Genomic DNA, 22,675 nt, shown 5'->3' with positions numbered 1-22,675 from the left:
AGCAGGATCTCTTACTGATGTGTCAAGGGGAGGCAATATCCTAAATACCAAACAAGCATAAAATATATACCGGTAGATTAGATTCAGATATTCATCTAATTCAATTGAGTATAATAAGGGAAGAAGAAACAGTACAATCAAACTTCCAAGATTCCGCTATGGTAGCCCCTTTCAATAAAAATAATCATAGCCATCCTATGGAATTGATTCTTTGTCTGGTTTATCTAGTGATGGTGATGCTTATAGTATTAGGCATACTTATGGTATTTTATTTATCAAACTTATATGTTGCTCATCTTGTGGTGTGAGGTGACTTAAGTGGCTTATTACATAATAAAACATAAGGAAATAAAAACAATTATAAATATAAAAACAGTTTTAAATCACAAGCAATGAAAACAAACTAAAAAACTATGGGGTTAGAGAGGAGAGGTAGTGGTGGCTTCTCTGTTACTATATTAGCCACCCCAGTCAACAGCTTCTCCTTCAGGATCGACTTCTTGCCAACCAGCATAGCCAAATTTTAAGGCATTTCCTGAAGGCCAGAAGGGTGTGGGAAGACTTCATCCAAAGGGTGAGGGACTTGACAGAAAACTCTTCTCTGGTACCCCGCCAGACCAGGCCACAATTTCTTGGTTGATAAGGTCTGCAATAAGTCTCATTTGCCAGCACGAGTGGGGCGAGCCAATCCCATTGGGGCAAGACAGCTCCCCAGAGGACCTTTGCTCTAAAGCAATGATGGCTAATCTTTTGTCACTATGCGCGACAGTGGTCTAGCGCGCATACCCATAATGCAATTAACATGTGACCTGTGCAAACCCCACACGGCATACATGATCCTGTGTTCACTCTGCATCCTGCTAGTGGGATGCACACACAGTGGGGCTGAGTTTGTGTTCCTGCAGAGAGGGCTCTGCATGCCACCTAGAGCACGCATGTCAAAGGTTCGACATCACAGCCCTAAAGGGTATAAAACAGTGATAGAGAAACCTTTTTTCTCTCGGGTGCTGAAAGCGTGTGTGCACACACTATTGTGCCTGTGTGAATACCCATACACATTATTCAATGTCTAGGGAGGGTGAAAATTGCCCCCCTGGAGGCCCTCTGGAGGCCAGAAACAGCCCATTTCCCAACTTCTGGTGGGCCTGGTAGGCTCGTTTTTCACTCTCCCCAGGCTCCAGAGGCTTCCCTGGAGCCTGGGGAGGACAAAAACACCCTCCCTCATCCCCCGGAGGCCCTCTAGAAGCCGAAAATGCCCTCCCAGAGCCTCCATGTGAAACAAAAATCAGCGGGCTGGTGCACACATGTGTGCTGGAGCTGAGCTGGAGCAACGGCTCACGTGCCAGCAGATATGGCTCTGCATGCCATCACTGGTATAAAAGGTAATGACTGACACCTTGAATCGGACCAGATGCAAATTGGCAGCCTGTATAGATTGCGTAACAGTGGTGTTATATGTGACAACCTAGGGGGGGCTCTAAAACTGCTGCATTCTGGGCCAATTGTAATTTCTGAAGACTCTTCAAAGATAGCCCCATATAGAGCATGCTGCATTAATCCAAACTGCAGATATTTGCTTCATTTAGATATTTGCTACTGTCTAATATCTGCTTAATCGCCCTGAAATGCTCTTGTTTATCAGTAGATTGAACTAGTGGATAGCTGAAACTCACGTTAGAAAGGCTAGTGGCTTATTTTTATACTATAAGCTGCCTAGAATTGGTCCAAAACAAGATGGGAGGCAAATAAATTTAATAAATAAATGTTCAATCTTTTCATTTAGGATGTTGCTTTTCTTTAAAAGTTTTTATTAATTTTCCAACATTAAAAAATGCAAATACAAAAAAGAAAAGTAAAAAATAATGAGACAAACATCAAAATGAACAAACACAAAATACATACAATGATGAACATTAAGGACACTATACAATATATTTTACAGTATTTCATGTCAAAACATATATGCTACTTTCATGCTTTACCATTGATTTGTTACTTATTTTGCTGTTCATTCAGATTTTAGTTTTTTGTGTTTGTTACTTTGGTTCCTAATTTCTATCCAATTATAAAATCTATTCCAAATTCTATAATAGTCCAATTCCTCTTTTTCTTTTAATTCCATCATCATCCTATCCATTTCAGCACATTCTAAATTTTTACTACGGTAATCACCATTTCATCCAGGGGAACCTTTTTTTTGGCTTCCAGTGGCATATAAATCCAATCAATAAATAAATAAATAAATAAATAAATACATACATACATACATACATACTTGATTCTTGACAAATGTATATTTTATTTTATGTACGCTGAGAGCGTATGCACCAAGACAAATTCCTTGTGTGTCCAATCACACTTGGCCAATAAAATTCTATTCTATTCTATTCTATACATACATAAAAAGCAGCATACAAATTTGTTCACATTTCAAGAAAATACTCATAGGCTACTTTTTATTTATTATGAAAAGTATCACAACTTGTTGTTATTGTTCCGTTATCTTCCATCTTCTTCTTACTATTTTCAGCATTAACTTTGAGGTCCTATTTTCTAAACAGCATCTTCCTCTACCTGCATTTCATACCTTTTTTTTTCTGGGGATGTGTACCATTACAATCAGGAAGTGACTTCAGATAAGAATATCAACCTTTTAGAGGAGTGGCATTTCCAGGATAATCTTCTTTCTCTTCTCCCATACTTTACAGAACTTAGTTTTATAACAAGATCTATATTCACTCTATTCTTTGTATTTTCTTTTTCCTTCAACTCTTTTTTCTACATGTATTTTAATTGGTCCTTTTTCAGCCTCTTCTTAATTGTATCTTTCATAAGCAGTGTATTAATTAATTAATTTATTATTTATTATTTAGATTTGTATGCCGCCCCTCTCCGCAGACTCTGATTGATCACTCCTTAAATTCTTTCGTAAATTACTCAAGACCCATCTATACTGACAGGCATGGGGGAGTTGAGACACCTTTCCCCCAGGCTTTTTAATATTTATGTTTGGATATGTATGTGTTGTTTGCTTTTTAAATATGATAGGGGTTTTATGTGCTTTTTAACATTAGATTTGTTTTCGCTAGAATATTGTTTTTATTGTTGTTGTGAGCCGCCCCGAGTCTTCGGAGAGGGGCAGGATACAAATCTAATAAATTGAAATTGAATTGAATTGAAATTCAGTTTGCAGCAAATAACTCATTCATAACCTTTTTCAATATTAGCTATGCTAAATTCTATATATAACTCATTCACAACTTCTTTCAATATTAGCTATGCTAAATTCTAGTAACCACACTGTATATACAATTATATATAATGTTTGTAGAGGCGAGCTTTAGTTTACATCTTTTGATGAGCCCTTGTCTACAGGGTCTTACTTTGTGATATAATATGTAAAATCAGTTCAAGCTTTGATTGCTGTTATTAAATCTTTCAAGGGGATCCCTTGTGGCAGTTCAAAGAGCAGGTGGCCTGCACTGCACACAGGGAATCAGGAGCCTTGTCTTATCAGAACGTATTATCTAAAAATTGCTCAGCCTGTTTTTCTCTCTTGGGGCAAAAACGATCATGCTGGATTCTTATGCTAAAAACTAATTATTAACCTACACTAAACGTCATTCAGGGTAAATCCCAACTGAAAGACTTTGGGTGACGGATGTATCTGGGTAGTAGGCCAAGATGTCATTTAGCTTTTTAACAGAGGGTCTATTCGTTATCCCACTTAATTGGAAGCCTATTTTTGGGTTGAGCAGGGGAAAAGCGAGCATTCCTGGGGGGTTTTTTCCTAATAAAAATTTACTGTGACAAATTCATTGCAACATGAATTAAAGTTGGAGATTTGTCCTTGCTCTTATAGCCTAATAAATTATCCAGTAATACTAGATTATAGTATTTCGATTCTTGAGAATTTTTAGTAAAGTAAAAGTAAGTTTTCAAAATGTATAGTTCTTATTAATATGTTTGAAAGCCTACAGCCATTAAAAAAACACCTCTAATTAACATAGAATTTATGAATTCTGTTAGTTTAACTACAAATCATTTTGACTTCCCTCCTTATGCAAGATAGTAAAAGTATTTCATTATTTCATTTCCAACCTTCCTGACATTCTATATCCAATTCAGATTTGGAGAGGGTTGTCTGTTCACATTTGGCCAAATTTTCTCTTGAAACTCACATGAATGTTCCTACAGTTAGATAGAGAAGACATTGGAAATTATGTACAGACTGCTTCGATACATTCCATAATGTTGTTTAAGCAAGTATTTTTGAAGACGGAGACTGAGTATTTATGGACTGTACCATTACATAAATTATATTTTTCTATGGAATTACTTAAAAATAAAGATGTTATATTCCACATCGTTTAATGAAACAGTTGGATAATTTCATCAAGCAGGCAATCTTACAATCTTCTTAAAATAGAGCATTAAAATATTCTTAAAGTATACATTAAACAATCAGGCATGAATTAAAATTTGATAATGTTCTTGAGAATAGATTACATTTGTTCTATAAATCCCTTATTTATTTATTCATTTATACATACATACATATATACATACATACAAACATACATACATACATACATACATACATACATACATACAGATATAGATATACATGTATGTATACATATATACATACCCAAAGTATTATAGGTTATGACCTATAAAGCCCTACATGGCATCGGACCAAAATACCTTCAGGACCGCCTTCTGCCGCACGAATCCCAGCGACCGATCAGGTCCCACAGAGCTGGGTCCCGTCAACAAAAAAATGTCGTCTGGCAGACCCCAGGAGAAGAGCCTTCTCTGTGGCTGCCCCGGCCCTCTGGAATCAACTCCCCTCGGAGATCAGGACTGCCCCCACCCTCTTTGCCTTTCGCAAATTACTGAAAACCCACCTATGCCACTAGGCTTGGGGGATGTAACTGACCCTTCGCGGTTTCCTGTTATGTATGGTTTAATTGGATGGTATGATGGTATAATGGTATAATTATATATGGTATAATTGGATGGTATAATGGGTTTTTATAATTGTTTTTAATATTAGATTTGTGCTCTGTATTTTGTTGTGAGCTGCTCCGAATCTTCGGAGAGGGGCGGCATACAGGTCTAATAAATCATTATTATTATTAATTATTATTATTATTGCCTCATAACCCTGCTCTACTCCCTGGGGAGAGAGTGAGGCAATACGCAAAAGATAAAGAAGGAACAGCAATGACTAAGCTAGCAACAACCTAGCTAATTACAGGAGGGAAGGAAGGGTAGGGGCCTGTGACGCAGACATTGAGCAAATTGAGCAGCATTATATAAAATCAACTGTCTTCAAGTAGTAGAGGACTAACAAAAGCTTAGTTAATTTTAGTAGTTTTAATAAATTTTAAACGTTCCGGAGATCGCAATGGCTGTTGCCTCTTCATTCATATATACATATACATATATGCTGCCCAAACCCGAAGAGACTTTAGCATCCCTGGTGCAAAATTTATTTGAGAAATATGTATTGCGTTAAAATAACAGACTTATGATCTTAGTAAAAATGGATATTTCCTTGAGGTAAGATTCCTGTTATAATACTGATTGTATCCCAAGCAGATAATTTCTAGTGCCGCGACCCCTTAATAGAGTTCCTCGAGTTGTGGTGACTCCCAACCATAAGTCCTAGTTCCAATTCTCCCAACAGAGTTTTAAGCTGATTGGCAGGAAAGTCAGAGGGACACTCCCACTGTAAATGCCTGATTGGTCGGATTGTAAAAATATATCCCAAGGTGCAAGAATAGAAGCTTTAGTTCTTAAAACACCATGGGATATTTGTCTTTTCCCATGGTCTTAGGCGACCCCTGTGAAATGGTCGTTTGACACACACCCCCAAGGGGGTCCCGACCCCCAGGTTGAGAACCACTGGATAAAAGAACTGGATTTATTGACTTTATAGATTTGGGTATTGCAAATAACTGTGTCCTGAACAGGAAACTTTTCAAAGGATCAGCTGGATTTAATCATGCAAGATTTAGAACAAACCCACTTGCAAGCATTATAATATTTAAAAAATATTAACTACATCAGAGTGAGTACAGCTACTTAAAGGATTCCACTAAGAAAAAAAGGCATCTTAAATATCTGCTCTTCAAGTACAAAACACTACTAAAAGAAAAGAGAACGCTCACAGCACATTTATCAAAAGATAGAGCGATCTCTGGTTTTTGCAGTTTAATGGGGGGAAAAATCCCCTCTCCCCAAGTTCTCTCCATTTACACACTCCAGTATCTTCAATCTGCATTCTTGGGATGTAAGCTTCCATTAAAAAATAAATAATAATCACAGCCCCTTTCTCCCCCTTCACCACACTCATTTTCTATAATATGGTAATGATATCACCGTAGCAGTAATTACGGGTCATCTTCATTTCTTTCATCTCTGCTGGATCTGATGGCTTCATTCCTTTGACGGAGAAGATTTGGCTCTGGGTACTGTGATTATTTTGTTAAGCATTATTCGAATAGACAGGAGTGAGAGAAATTAATCAATCCAAATGCAATTAGCATCATGTTTAACCCAGTGATGGACGTCTCAAGGTGAAACAGCCAAGGGAGTTTCAGTCATTATTATTCAATCCAGTGGCTCTTATCTAAATTATAATCAAGAGGGTTTTTTATTGGCTTCAAGGAGAGATGTAACTCTTTCCCTACACCAAGTGTCATGGAGATCAAGAGCCAATGAGGTCAAGCCAGTTGGCTTCTTGAAGGAGGAAGTACTCTCAGAATATCCATCTCAATATTCAAATCAGCTAAAACAAAAATAGCTACTTTCCTATGATCTTAATAAACCTGATCTTACCAACAGTACATATTTAATCTTCACCAGGACTGCATAAGTTAAAAATACCAGTCATTAGCTATCTTTATGCAATCCATTTCAATCCGTTGTTGTTGTTGTTGTTGTTGTTGTTATTATTATTATTATTATTATTTATTAGATTTGTATGCTGCCCCTCTCCGTAGACTCGGGGCTGCTTACAGCAATGATAAAAACAATATATAATAACAAATCTAATAGTTAGAGTCTAAAATAACAATAATACATTTAAAAAGGCTAAAAAGCAAGAAACCCCAATATATAAAAAACATACATACAGTCATATTATACATAAAAAACTACATAGGCAGGGGTAGATGTTTCAGTTCCCCCACGCCTGACAACAGAGGTGGGTTTTAAGGAGTTTACGAAAGGCAAGGAGGGTGGGGGCAGTTCTAATCTCTGGAGGGAGTTGATTCCAGAGGGTTGGGGCCGCCACAGAGAAGGCTCTTCCTCTGGGTCCCGCCAAGCGACATTGTTTAATTGACGGGACCCGGAGACCTAACCGGTCGCTGGGATTCGTGCGGCAGAAGGCGGTCTTGTAGATACCCTGGTCCGGTGCCATGAAGGGCTTTATAGGTGATGACCAACACTTTGAATTGTGACCAGAAACTGATCGGCAACCAATGCAGACTGCGGAGTGTTGGAATAACATGGGCATATTTTGGAAAGCCCATGATTGCTCTCGCAGCTGCATTCTGCAGGATCTGAAGTTTCCGAACACTCTTCAAAGGTAGCCCCATGTAGAGAGCGTTACAGTAGTCGAGTCTCGAGGTGATGAGGGCATGAGTGACTGTGAGCAGTGACTCCCGGTCCAAATAGGGCCGCAACTGCTGCACCAGGCGAACCTGGGCAAACGCCCCCTTCGCCACAGCTGAAAGATGTTTCTCTAATGTGAGCTGTGGATCGAGGAGGACCCCCAAATTGCGGACCCTGAGGGGGTCAATAATTTCCCCCCCCCAGGGTGATGGACGGACAGATGGAATTATCCTTGGGAGGCAAAACCCACAGCCACTCCGTCTTATCAGGGTTGAGTTTGAGTCTATCGACACCCATCCAGTTGACAGTTCTACTCTACACTCAATGCTTTGGCTTGCCATTTTGAATTTACGGTTACATTTTTGTGAAAAAGGCATGAAGAGAAATAACTTTTAGAATAAAATTATTTTTAAAAAATTAAAATTCTGATTTTTTTTAAAGCAATAAAATCTCTACGATGGCAGCACAGAATGCCTACACTTTTAAAAGTTACATGATGTGGTAATAAAATATGTGCAATAAAAAAAACCTAAGCTCGGGGAACCCCAAGAATGGAACATGATTGTTAATTCTAAAAAAACCAGACTGAAAAATTATAGATACTATATTGCAGTTCAGGTTAGATTTCTTTTTTAATATGCAGGTAGAGTTAGAATATGTATTGCTTTCAAATACTTTTAAGACAGTCATAAAATACCATAGTCAGTGTTAGCTATCTGTCCTCTTTAGATCTTCAGTATGAATATTATCTTTTAAACTGAGTTAGCTGGTTTTTCTCACTTCTCATTGAAATTGGGAATTGTTACAAGATTTCAGTATAAACATCTAAGGGATTATTGGTAGTCAGAAAAATAATAGTCTTGCTACAATAGTAAGAGAATTGTAAAAAAAAACACCTAAATTTTTAAAGTAAAAAATAACAAGCCTTCCATTAAAAAAACATTGAATAGAAGAAAAGCAACAATAAGTATAGTTTACTAGCAAGCTTAAGTTCTGGAAGAGAAATGTTTAGATTTTTAGTATGACGAAGAGATATGACTTGACAATGTAATTCTTGTGATTTTTTTTTTCATTCTAAATACATGGGGAGGGAAGAAGTAGTGCAAGTGAAAAAGCACTTTTTGTTAAGTTCTGCATATTTACTAATCTTAGCTAATGACTTTTTGCTGTATTACATTACGGTGATCCTAATTAATAGATTAGGAATGTAATAGTCCAAATGCCTCTGTAAATCAAGAGGTAGGTAGGTAGATACACACGCACAGACAAACAATGATGGTATTCAGCCAATTCAGAACGGTTTGGGAGAACCCACCTGTCCAGCGTTATGCTGTCCTATTTAGACATGTTTTCTAAGCCATGCACATATATGCAAGTTGTGGGTGCACAAGCAAAGCGCATGCATGGAAGATGTGCACTCACATTTTCGGTGCGAGATGAACCAGTTGTTAAGTTAAATGAAGCCCATCTCTGTAAACGCATGCGCTCACGCTCACGCGCACTCACACACATTTAAAAAGTAGTGGTTTACTTCTTTCTGCCTGAATTCCAGTTATGTTTTTAAAGTGTTAAAGTGTTTTGAATAGTAACGCAACCTAGATGTTTTAAAGGCATTTAAACCAAGGGAAAATAATTTATGTAGCAAGCTAACATTGGAAGAATAGAAGAATGGTGTGCTGTTTGAATGTAAAAATGACAACAAAAATAAGCAGAACGTACAGGAAGGCTCCTTATTTTGGATAACTGGCTGGGTAGCAATAAAATTATATTACAAAAGAACAAATGTAAATATATGTGTGGGGAAGGAAGGTCAACCATTTCAGAGTTACAGCAACTGAAGTTTTGAGGAACTGTGGCTTTGGGATTAACAAGCAGTTGTAGTAACATCTTCAGAAATATATGTATTCAGTATAGGATGGCTGGCATATCTATATTTATATGACTTTGGGAGCCTAGAAAACTGCCTTGTACTGCATCATTGGTCCTTGTATTTAGTATTGTTTTGCATCTTCCCTTCCTTTGGAGTTTGGATAGAAGTACAAATAGATGACTTGATAATCTTATCTGCAAGATACGTTTACTATCAGTGTGCTTCAATCCTTCTCTAAAACAAAATATTACTTGCATATGACTACCTTTATGCATTAAAATCTCTCCTGTCTATAGTGATGCTTTAGGGCTTTTTACATAAATGGAAGGTATTACTTTCATTACCTCACTAAATCCCATGACTACCAAGTTCTAATGAAACATGGAAGCCGTGGTTAGGATATGCCCATGTTACACCAACACTCCGCAGTCTGCATTGGTTGTCGATCAGTTTCCGGTCACAATTCAAAGTGTTGGTTATGACCTATAAAGCCCTTCATGGCATCGGACCAGAATATCTCCGAGACCGCCTTCTGCCGTACGAATCCCAGCGACCGGTTAGGTCCCACAGAGTTGGCCTTCTCCGGTTTCCATCGACGAAACAATGTCGTCTGGCGGGACCCAGGGGAAGAGCCTTCTCTGTGGCGGCCCTGACCCTCTAGAATCAACTCCCCCTGGAGATTAGGATTGCCCCCACCCTCCTTGCCTTTCGCAAACTTCTTAAAACCCACCTCTGCTGTTAAGCCTGGGGAAATTGATTCCCCTGGGCCGTTCCTGCTTTATGTATGGTCTGTATGAGTACAGTAGTATGATCGTGTTTTATATCAAGGGTTTTAACATGCCTTAACTATTGGATTTGTACTGTTTTATTGTTGTGAGCCACTCTGAGTCTCCGGAGAGGGGCGGCATACAAATCTAATAAATAATAATAATAATAATAATAATAATAATAATAATAATAATAAAAAATAAATAAAAATTATCTCAGGGACCGCCTTCTGCTGCACGAATCCCAGCGACCAGTTAGGTCCCACAGAGTGGGTCTTCTCCGGATCCCGTCAACTAAACAATGCCGCTTGGCGGGACCCAGGGGAAGAGTGTTCTCTGTGGCGGCCCCGGCCCTCTGGAACCAACTCCCCCCAGAGATTAGAATTTCCCCCACCCTCCTTGCCTTTCGTAAGCTACTTAAAACCCACCTCTGCTGCCAGGCATGGGGGAATTGAGATACTCTTTCCCCCTAGGCCTTTATAATTTTATGCATGGTATGTCTGTATGTATGTTTGGTTTTTTACATTAATGGGTTTTTAATCATTTTTAGTATTGGATTATTACTGTACGCTGTCTTATTATTGTTGTTAGCCGCCCCGAGTCTCCGGAGAGGGGCGGCATACAAATCCAATAAATAATAATAATAATAATAATAATAATAATAATAATAATAATAATGATGATGATGTTTAAAAGGGAGGGTTATTATTTTTTTGGGGGGGGTAGTGACATTGGAAATCCAATCTTCCACCATGTTCTTTTTCCCACCCACTAAATAGCTTAATAGAAGAAACATCCAACCGCTATATTTTCTCCTTTGGATAGAAGCCAAATCTTGAGTCTTTGTCATTGACATAACATTTGATTAAAAATGTTACTTAACCTTTCAATTACTACAGATGTAAAGATAGCCCTGAGTTTCTAATGTAATCTCCTCCGTGTTGAAATAGGGAAAATCTTTGTGTAATGAAACCCATATGTCATCGTGAAAGGATGCAAAGTGCTGGCAGAGTGGGCTGCTCTCACAAGAGATTCTGCACCCAATCTTGTTAACCAGGGGCTGCTTTTGGTAATCCCTCATCTTCACACTTGCAAGAAATCAATCTGCACTGCTGAATATCTCCTACCAACAGTCACAAAATTTACTGCAGGAGACAGTTTGGGGACTGTGGTGGGAAGGGAGACCAAGACGACAAGGCTAAATACAGGATTGAGGGATTGAAGTTCCAAAGAGGAGATTATATCAAACTGGACACCCCGATCCTAGCAACTGGTAAATGAAGCTTTTATTTTTTGGCTTCTGCCTCTTTTGTCCAATACCTGGGTTTGCACTCCATCTAGTCTCTTGCAAAAAAATTTAATTCCTGGTTCAAGATTCTCTTGTTATTTATAGTAACCCAATAGCTATTTTGTAGGTAGTCACAGGAAAAAGTGGATTTGTTCAGATATTCAGCTTTATTGCAACCTAGGCCGATTACATCCTAAATTGGTGCTTTCTGTGATCTTCAGTGCTCTCACTTCTCCATATAACCGAGGAGATTAATTTGTAACTGAGCTATTGCAGTGGTATTCATTGTTGATCTTCTATTGTAGTGATAGATGTACTGCATAGGATAGACTATAAATTTTGTCCTGACATGGCAATTCATGTTTACGCTGCTTAGATTCTATGGTTCCCTGTTAATACTGTGAAATCGGTACTAGATCCAATTGTCAGTGGGCAAGTCCCTGAGATTAAGCCTATTTGAACAATGCACCTCTGGTTTCTTGTACAATGTTGTTAGCTGTTCTCTTAGAGATTCACCATTGTGTATTAAGTGGCTTCCCTCATTTCCATGGATAGTGAGTGATGGCAATTATTATTATTATACGTTTCCCTGACAGCAATTGCATCTAGGATGTGGGCAGCTGGTTCTGTATCCCCTTGCTTTTTTTTCATTGAAATGACTATGGGATGTCTTAAATTAAAATTTCTAATAAGGTTTAAGGAGCATTGAACTGGAATAATATGAAACAAGAAGGCACGTCCACTAGGGACAATTTTTTCTCCCTCTTATATTCATAGACTGGGGAGGGGCAACTAAGGAATGACTGAGACACCAGGACAGAACACTTTGCAATCTATCAGTACAAATATTGTTGGTAACTAGAGGAAATTGTGGATATCTTTTTGTCTGTAACAATATCTGAGATATAGAGATAAGCACGTCTACAAAAGGAGGTAGAAAAAATCAGATTTTTTTCTACACAATTTAGATGGCTTTGATGAACACGAAAGGGTTATTTGATATCAGTAAAGATCTTTTCTTGATTTTGTTTCATATGCTTTAAAATTTAAAGCTTAGTTGACTCCTTCGTGTGTATTGAGAAGAGGAATACAGAATAGCAGAAGGCTGTCTTGCTTCTAATGGGATTTTGTAGCAGCATGTGTGAGTTTGTTTCAGAAGTCAGAAATGAACAGATGTTGGTATAAATTACCTCTGTGTCTGATATCTTGCAAATTAAAAGTGCGGTTGGCATCACTAAACAATTTCACCAGGTTGGGGGGAGGACGAGCGAATGGTGATTATTGTAGCAGGTCGGTAAGAATCTTTAAGCTGCAGCAGAGCAGGATAGCAAGGATAAAGGAATGAAGAATAAAATGAGAGGTCTGTGAATTAATCAGAAATGTTAACATCTCCGATGACAAGTGAACAGGAGGGCACGTGTTCTGGAGCAGCCCCCAACTCACAGTAATTTTAGTTGGATGCAGTGCTAGTCAATGCTTGCAGCTTGATTTATAAGGTGCAGCCCTCTTCAGGGGCGCATAGTTGTCACACATTCGTATATCTCCTATATGGGACTGGTGCTTCAGATTGACATTACTTGAGCAAGACAGGATTTTAATTCAAATTGATTTTTACAAATTGTTATTATTTTAGGATTTCCTGAGACTGTGTTTAAACTTAGCTTAGTTTTCCTTTACAGAAAGAAAACATGAGCATCTTCTGCATTTTGAATATTGGAGTTACACAGTAGATTGACGGCAGAGAAAGACCTCATGGTCCATCTAGTCTGCCCTTATACTATTTCTTGTATTTTATCTTAGGATGGATATATGTTTATCCCAGGCATGTTTAAATTCATTTACTGTGGATTTACCGACCACATCTGCTGGAAGTTTGTTCTAAGCATCTATTACTCTTTCAGTAAAATAATATTTTAGAAACATAGAAACATAGAAGACTGACGACAGAAAAAGACCTCATGGTCCATCTAGTCTGCCCTTACACTATTTTCTGTATTTTATCTTAGGATGGATATATGTTTATCCCAGGCATGTTTAAATTCAGTTACTGTGGATTTATCAACCACGTCTGCTGGAAGTTTGTTCCAAGGATCTACTACTCTTTCAGTAAAATAATATTTTCTCATGTTGCTTTTGATCTTTCCCCCCAACTAACTTCAGATTCTGTCCCCTTGTTCTTGTGTTCACTTTCCTATTAAAAACATTTCCCTCCTGGACCTTATTTAACCCTTTAACATATTTAAATGTTTCGATCATGTTCCCCCTTTTCCTTCTGTCCTCCAGACTATACAGATTGAGTTCATTAAGTCTTTCCTGATACGTTTTATGCTTAAGACCTTCCACCATTCTTGTAGCCCGTCTTTGGACCCGTTCAATTTTGTCAATATCTTTTTGTAGGTGAGGTCTCCAGAACTGAACACAGTATTCCAAATGTGGTCTCACCAGCACTCTATATAGCGGGATCATAATCTCCCTCTTCCTGCTTGTTATACCTCTAGCTATGCAGCCAAGCATCCTGCTTGCTTTCCCTACCACCTGACTGCACTGTTCACCCATTTTGAGACTGTCAGAAATCACTACCCCAAATCCTTCTCTTCTGAAGTTTTTGCTAACACAGAACTGCCAATACAATACTCAGATTGAGGATTCCTTTTCTCACATTACTTCTAATCTTTCCTCCAACTAACCTCAGATTGTGCCCCCTTGTTCTTGTGTTCACTTTCCTATTGAAAACACTTCCATTCTGAACCTTATTTAACACTTTAACATATTTAACATATTTAAATGTTTTGATCATGTCCCCCCTTTCCCTTCTGTCCTCCAGGCTATACAGATTGAGTTCATTAAGTTAAGAATACCATGTAAACAATTTTTTTTAAAAAAAAATGAATGGCAATTCCATGATCCCAAAGCTAGTGTAGATAACCAATTTCATGTAGTGAAAATTATACTAAATATGTTTTGAAGTTTTCTGATTCTGGCTACAGAATGATTGTGTGCCTACTTCACATCTCTTCTTTCTTCCCCGGTTCATTTTGGTCTTGAGTTTTAATCACACCCCGCAGCAGTCTAAAGCTTTAGCAGCTTGGAATCAGAGTATGGCAAGACATTCATATGGCCACATATGAGCTACATTAATCTCATTTCAACAATAGTCCTGTCAATTGAACTTGAGTTAGGATTCTAGATCTGTCAGGTCCTGGGCTTACACTTTTAAGAAGGAAAAAATATGTCACCACAGAATTTGAGATGGTATCAATTCTTATGAGTAAACATTTTTAAAAGTAAGGTATGATAGTGGTTTGGCAAAGAAAGGAAGCGTTGGCATTATCTTTATTTCTAAGAAATCCTCATAAATCCTATAACAGTGATGGCGAACCTTTTTTCCTTGGCTGCCGAAAAAGTATGGGCGTGCGCTCACCTCCCAGAGGTTCTCTGGAGGCTGGAAACTGACTGTTTCCCAACTTCTAGTGGGCCAAGTAGGCTCGTATTTCGCCCTCCCCGGGCTCCAAAGACTTCTCTGGAACCAGGGAGGGTAAAACGGCCCTCCCTCATCCCCCAGGAGGCTCTGGAATCCAAAAATGCCCTCCCAGAGCCTCTGTGTGAGCCTAAAATCAGCTGGCTGGCACACACATGCATGTTGGAGCTGAACTAGGGCAATGGCTCACGTGCCAGCAGATATAGCTCCATGTGCCACCTGTGGTACCTGTGCCGTAAGTTCACCATCACTGCCCTATAACAACAGGAAAAGCACTAGAAAGTGGCTCAATTATTTTCAATCCCGTTACTAGGCTGTAGTCATGGGAGATGTCTGTCTTTTTATCTGTGTAATAAAGTAGTGTATTATGTCTCTGTGTTTTTTGTTTTCATCGAGTTGGATTTGTGTGACTCTGTGCACTTTGTGAGCATGTGTGTACAATAAAGCATAGAGCAAATTACTTAAGCTTTTTTTCTGGATTATGTGACAAGGAAGGAAGGCCATTTAGAATGGAGTAATCAGTAATATTCTGAGTTGCTGTCTGTCCCAAAGGTCCCACATTGTGGGAATTCTCCTAGAATGTTTTTCTCTGCAACCCTCAGCATATCTGCCCCAGTTTTAAACTAACTGTTTCAATTGGCAGCTTCCCTCATCATAGCAAATTTATTCACCTTCTGTTCATGTTTTGAACAGTTATTCTAATGCACAGATAATCATGACACTGGTTGGGTATGTGAGAAAGGTATCAGTATAAATTCATAGTGTTGAGAAATAATGTCCTAAACATTTATAACACTTGGAATCAGAGCAACATGCTTCACCAATTATCAAAGACGTTTCTACTGCTTATAAATATTTAGTTCTGGCCTATATGAAAATAATAATGTCATGATTATGAACTTGTATGGACTCCCCCCAGCATTATGTACATTTGGAATGGGATGACTTATTTCTTAAAAATACTTTTTTGTGTCCCCTTGTAAGTTGTTTAAAGAAAAAAGTTTTTAACAATTTTTTTGAATGTATAGAGATTAATCATGAAATTCTAATTTTGAGACTTATAACTGATTGTAACATTTTATTAGGGCAATAGTTAGTATGCCTATGGATTATTTATAATTGTATGATGAAATAAAATTGTACAGTACTTATCTGCATGGAATTCAGAGGCACCAGATTTTCATTGTTATCTGAACTTTATGCTTTCTGTGATATGACTGAATGATACAATCAGAACCTGCTGATGATGATTCTAAACATAATTCTGATAGTTGGTGCCCACAAAATAAATATGAATCTCTTAAACTTTAAGTAAACTTGAATATGGATTCGTTTATAATTCTACAAAAATAATCAAAACCATGTGTCACAGATATCTAGAAGACAGAACCTAATTCTTAATCCTCCAAGCAAAATTATTCTAGCTCATCTAGATTTGAATTTTGAAACTGGAGAAAGCCGGTTTTTTAGATTCCTATCCATATGTGTACAAGAAAGCAGAGAAATATAGTGATGTTTAATTTATGTAGGAATATATTCAATTGCTGTCTCAGAATATTTTTATTAACTGAATTTGCTTTTTAAGTTCCACATTTTTTTACTAGCCAAAATGTTTTCCTATCAAGACACATTTGTAGCAAGCCAGACACATTTCATAATACTGTTGTCTTTGGCCATCAATCTGATTCTCCGAGATATTTATGTTCTTCAGATTTTAACAAGAATGCATGCTCAAGATGATCTAACACAGACTTGGATTGGACATAATGCAGCAAATCTGTGATCTAGGATTACACGCATGATCCATGTACTCATCAGCTCTCTAAACCTCTCTTTAAATGAAATTCTTTCATTTTCTGAAAATGCCATCAGGGCCTGTGTGGAGCCCAAAGCCATTCTTGAAAATAAAGATATGTTAACACTTGCAGCATGTCAGCTTCATATTAATTTATATATGTTGAAGGGAGCAGAGACAGGCAGCAAGGGAGATATTTACAAGAACATTGATATCATGGGTTTATGTTGCCTACCCTTGCAATAAACCATATCTTGACAATTGGCTTGCGAAGAATAGGTAAATTCCCATTTGTTTAAGCAAAGTGTGAGACATCTTTCTTTTTCTCACATTCAGATTTTATCTCAAGGACCTGAGCATGCGGGCAGGAGAATGCATAGTGTCTTAAAATGCAAGCATAAAACTGTAATTTAGATTGCTAAATATTAGATTTGTTACTATGTACTGTATTGTTTTTTACCATTGTTGTGAGCTGCCCCGAGTCTACGGAGAGGGGCGGCATATAAATCCAATAAATCTAATCTAATCTATATGCAGCGGTGCTGACCCACCGATCTTTCTTTTGCCCACTCAGAGAGAAAAAAGTTCAGTGTTTTTAGAATATTAGCCTTTGAAAAGGAGCCTTGGTCTTCATGCAAAAGGGAGGAAAAGAGACGGTTGGGAGATATGAAAGAAAGCAGTTCACCTGGAAGGGGGACCAAGGAGAAAGAATATTGAAAGAAATATCACTGAAAATTTAAGGAACCTGGAAGCAGCTTCCTGAATTAGTTTCCAAAAGAATCAGAAATAAGCAAGAGTAAAAGAGGGGAGAAAAGGTGCCACCCATTTCTGGGGTGATTTAATTTGCTGCAGAGTGCATATGTCCTGTATGAAAAATTTGCGTTGTTTCCATTGTAAATAGAAATATAGAAACATAGAAGACTGACAGCAGAAAAAGAGCTCATGGTCCATCTAGTCTGCCCTTATACTATTTTCTGTATTTTATTTTAGGATGGATATATGTTTATCCCAGGCATGTTTAAATTCAGTTACTGTGGATTTACCAACCACGTCTGCTGGAAGTTTGTTCCAAGGATCTACTACTCTTTCAGTAAAATAATATTTTCTCATGTTGCTTTTGATCTTTCCCCCAACTAACTTCAGATTGTGTCCCCTAGTTCTTGTGTTCACTTTCCTATTAAAAACACTTCCCTCCTGGACCTTATTTAACCCTTTAATATATTTAAATGTTTCGATCATGTCCCCCCTTTTCCTTCTGTCCTCCAGACTATACAGATTGAGTTCATTAAGTCTTTCCTGATACGTTTTATGCTTAAGACCTTCCACCATTCTTGTAGCCCGTCTTTGGACCCGTTCAATTTTGTCAATATATTTTTGTAGGTCCTCTTATAAGGTCCTCTTATTGCCTTGGTCTTCATGCAAAAGGGAGGAAAAGAGACAGTTGGGAGATATGAAAGAAAGCAGTTCACCTGGAAGGGGACCAAGGAGAAAAAATGTAATTTGAATCCTAATAAATGAATGCGACCATTCCATTCTTATGGACAAACTTTTATAGGCCTTCAACCTGATTGCTGTAATGACCTACCATAACAGATGTCTTGGAAGACAGCCTTCAAGTAGGATAAAAATGTACTAGCTTGAGGCCTGATAGGACAGCTTCACGAGCCACATGAAAAATAAGATCTCCAATCTAGAAACATATAAAACCAGTCCTAGATGTTTTTAATTTGGCAGTTAATAAGGTTCTTGGAATCATTTTTGAAAAGAAGCTTTGATGTCGGTAACATGAAAGATCTATATGGCTACAGTAAGACCCTAGTCAGGTTCTCCAAATAATAATGATCTGCTCATGAAAAGCCCACAAAGAAGAGATGAATGCCATCAACCTGTACTTAACTATCTAAATTAAGTGACTAAAACAACTATTACATGTTGTTGTTTTTAAAAAATCTGGGACTTATTTATGTAGCCATAAAATCTAACCATCCCCCTTAACAATGGTGTCAGACGCCCCATAAATTGAATTCCCCAGACTTTTGGCATATTAGCAATCCTAATATAAAATATATCCAATCACTATCAGGATGTGGAAATGGTAAGGAAGAAAAAGAGTTGAAGTGTTTTCTCTCAAATCAAATAAGGTTTTTTTTTTAATAGGCCAATAATAAAATCTTGGAATTCACAAATTGGATTTTTTTTCCTATAGGAAAGTACTATAGCTGGGTAAAATTCTGTAATGCTTTTAATGGAGATTGATGATAGGGACAAGCATATATACTTTGCCTGGCTGGGAATGACAATACAATCTAAGGCTAAAGTAGAGCAAAGCTATAAACTCTACTTTAATACATCGGTACATAGATATACTACTTAGAGAGAATTTGAAACTCCATTATATATAACATATAGGGACTATCGCTACTATGGGGGAATAGAAATGCTGTCTCATTTATGTTTAAGGTCATAAGTATACAGAGACAAGTAATCTTGAAATAGAGGGAGATGGAGGGAGGTTGTGGGGTTATACTTGCAGAAAGAGATGTCCTAGGAAGGAGCAATAGCATTCTAGATTATACTGTCTGTAGATAAATATAGTTGAAAAATTGAAAGGAATCTCTTGAGAATACTATGAAAATAAAGTGGTTTATAAGATAAAATGAGACAGTTTATGGACATTACAGCTGAGTTTTAATATTTTCAATGCTTGGATGATATTTCTAGATTTTGGAAGAGCTAAAGTGTGATATTTAAATGTTTTCTTTTATGTGAAATTTTTTTTATCCTGTTTTTAAGGGTTTTTTTATGTACGCTGAGAGCATATGCACCAAGACAAATTCCTTGTGTGTCCAATCACACTTGGCCAATAAAATTCTATTCTATTCTAATCATTTAAATTAATTTTATAAGTGGAAATTATCCAGTTCTGATGCTATACATAAAACTGTTTTGTCTTTCTTTCTTTGTGATTTCAGCCAGAGAAATGACTAGAGGGAAATTCCTGAACATCCTGGAGAAACCCAAAAAGTAGCTGAATATGTACTACACTTAAAAAAAGCAGCAGCACCTTGTTATTTCAGAACTTCTAGAATTGTCCACATAAGCTGGAATGAAAGGACCAAACTCATCGTTTCACCTTTCTTTTGAGGATAACTATTCTGGATTTCTTCAGCACTGGCCAGCATCAGTTTTCTTAACCTCCTGGCTGCAGCTGATCCTGCTCTATTTACCTTAATGAAAAGAAAAGGACTAATTTACTCCTGGTTGCTGCACACAGCTATAACAATATGCATATTGTGTTAATAGCCCTGTCCCAGAAGAACAGTACACAGCATGGCACTTCTGTATATACGTCCATGCCAACTTCATTACAAGACAAGCACTTTATAGTACTCACTACTGGACAAATGCATAATTTGTGATGAAAACTGACTAGTATTCTTTAATATAGATAATCTTAATTTTATAATTCTAAAAGTTAGCAATTTATATTGATTTTTATTAGGTACAAAAGCTGCAGGAAAAAAAATAAGGATTGTATCATTCTTGCACGTTCGTATAATTTTAGATATAGCATGGAATGGGAGATTACATGCCATCAAATTTCTGTGTGGTTGAATTTATGCTACCTAAATGTGACTGCAGTGGAAGTGTGGGAAAAAACCTGAAGAAGATAAGAAAAAAAATACTTCTATGAAGAAAACGTGTGTCCTGTGTCCAGCTTAATCATTTACTCTTTCGTAAGATCTCTTATTTCTGAAAAAAATGTCTAAAGGCAAATTCTCTGTCATATCAGAATTTCCCTAAAAGCAAATAATATCTTTTTAGGCTACTCATTTTGTATTATATTCATAACTCTAGAAAAGATATCTCCAAATTGGATTTCTCTTTCGGGTGTATATAGAAGTTGCTTTGTACAGTATATAGAAGTATATATAAGTACTGTAATATTGAAAAGCCATTTTTCTTTAAATCTCCTCCTTTTCCAGAAATACTTTTAAAATAGCTGGCTGCCAAGACACCAGGTCAAAGTCTTTTCCTTGTATTAGTTTTTCTACAATAAAGCACTGAATAGGATTTCCCTGAAACTGGTACTTAGGATTAGCAAAAGTTGTGCTAGTTACATTTGGGGAATCACCAAGCTAAAGTTAAGCACTTTTATGTCCCATTAAAGTGATGTTAGAGTATCTCCCCCATTGTGGAATAAGCAGAATTAAGGCCTAATTTTGGATTTTGGCCTGCAAAAGTTTTAATAAAAACCTTTTTTCTCAGATGAAAAACAATATTAATATTGGATTGTTTATCAAAAGTTTGATCTTTTTTGAAGTTGACATTTCAACAAACCTTTGAAGTTTTCAATATGCAACGCATATTGTTCAATTAACTGTAGCAGTAATACAACTTTGAAATGTAAGCATACAATACAAGCAAGAAAACAGATGATGAACATTTTTTGTGTTCTGATAGTTTGTAAATTACATGAGTGACATATTCCTCATTTACAGCAAGTCAGCCATATTTCCATTTTAAATTATTATATATACTGCATTTTTTCTAGAACAGAAATTCTAGATGAGAACATTCTAATCACATACCATACATCAAATGGCAATTCACAAAGTGTGCCCTGTCAGGACATATTTTCAGATCTAAGATTCACATGCGGATTACATCAATGTCAATGATGGCAAAACTATAAATGATGACAAATAGCTAGCAAAAAAATACTAGGAGCTTACTGCTCAGACAAAAAGTTTGTTTTTCAATGGCAACCTAATATTTATAGTTTTGTTTAGGAATATTGAAATTGTTACCAGTTTTGTTTGTGAGTTTTAATATACAATAACTCAGAGTTGAGCATTTTGAAATATCCTAATGATTGAAGGATGAGGGAAAGGCAGAATTTAAATCTCACTTTACAAACAAAATGGTTGATGTTTGATGTATTATCTGTCCAAAATATATTTGGAGCCTTGGTTATGGGCAACTTATAGATAAGGTCCCCACCGCCAGGATCTGATTAGTTAACTTCTTTTACATTTGAAAACCTTCCTTTTTATTCTAAAAATTTGTAATTTTAACATATACCAAATTATTGGTATATGCTTTAAGTAGAAATATTTATATTTTTAATGCATAGATATGTTAAATATTTAGTAAAAGTGCCCTACAACAGTAATTTGTATGTTACAATATTGTGCTTTTGATAGTAAATAAAAAGTTACATTTTTAAAATATTCCTATAAAATCTAGACTGTTGAATCATACTTCTTAGATAAATCCCGGACTGACATTATGCATATTTATCTGTTCAGAATTTCTGTTGGATTTGATGGGAGTTATTCTCAAGCAAGTATTCATGTATTTTTATCTAATTATAAATAGGAGGCACCTTGCTATTTGTGTTTGCTACAGACAGGTTAAAGTACCTTCATTATTTTAACCAAAAAAATGTAACTATATCAAAAAGCTGTGTACTAATGTTTTATTTGCATTTAAGGTACGTTAAATATATTTTATGGTTCAATATTTTTAAAAGAATAAAGCTTTGAAAGAAATTAAAAAAGAATAAAACTCAATCCTATTGAAATTTGAATAGTTTCCACAAATAGCTGTGTATTTTGTACTTTTTTGCTCATTGATATTCACAATGTATTCTGATTTAACTTCAGTAACTCAGTATCCTTGATTCAGGTAAACATTTATAAGTGAAACTGCAAAGAGAGATATTGTGAGTTAAAATACAATTATTTTAACTTTAAACTTAAAATAGTCCTCATGGACAATCCAAAAACTAATCTTCGGAGTGACTCTACAACATAGGAAAAGATACAACTCAAACTACAGTAAATAA

At 36.7% G+C, this 22,675-nt stretch overlaps 1 protein-coding gene across 1 annotated transcript in view; it reads left to right on the top strand.

Moving 5' to 3' along the window:
- Positions 1 to 22,430, top strand: part of LIN52 (lin-52 DREAM MuvB core complex component) — a 61,492-nt gene extending 39,062 nt beyond the window's left edge. Inside the window, exon 6 of the mRNA XM_070755130.1 lies at positions 19,797 to 22,430. Coding sequence (XP_070611231.1) covers positions 19,797 to 19,852 — 56 coding nt within the window. The 3' untranslated portion in view covers positions 19,853 to 22,430. The remainder of the gene's footprint in view (positions 1 to 19,796) is intronic.
- Positions 22,431 to 22,675: the final 245 nt, after the last annotated feature.

Source organism: Erythrolamprus reginae, chromosome 1, assembly GCF_031021105.1.
Source record: "Erythrolamprus reginae isolate rEryReg1 chromosome 1, rEryReg1.hap1, whole genome shotgun sequence".
NCBI classification, from domain to species: Eukaryota; Metazoa; Chordata; class Lepidosauria; order Squamata; family Dipsadidae; genus Erythrolamprus; species Erythrolamprus reginae.
Note: the sequence above shows the minus strand (reverse complement) of the source record. Positions and strands in the feature narration are given on the sequence as shown.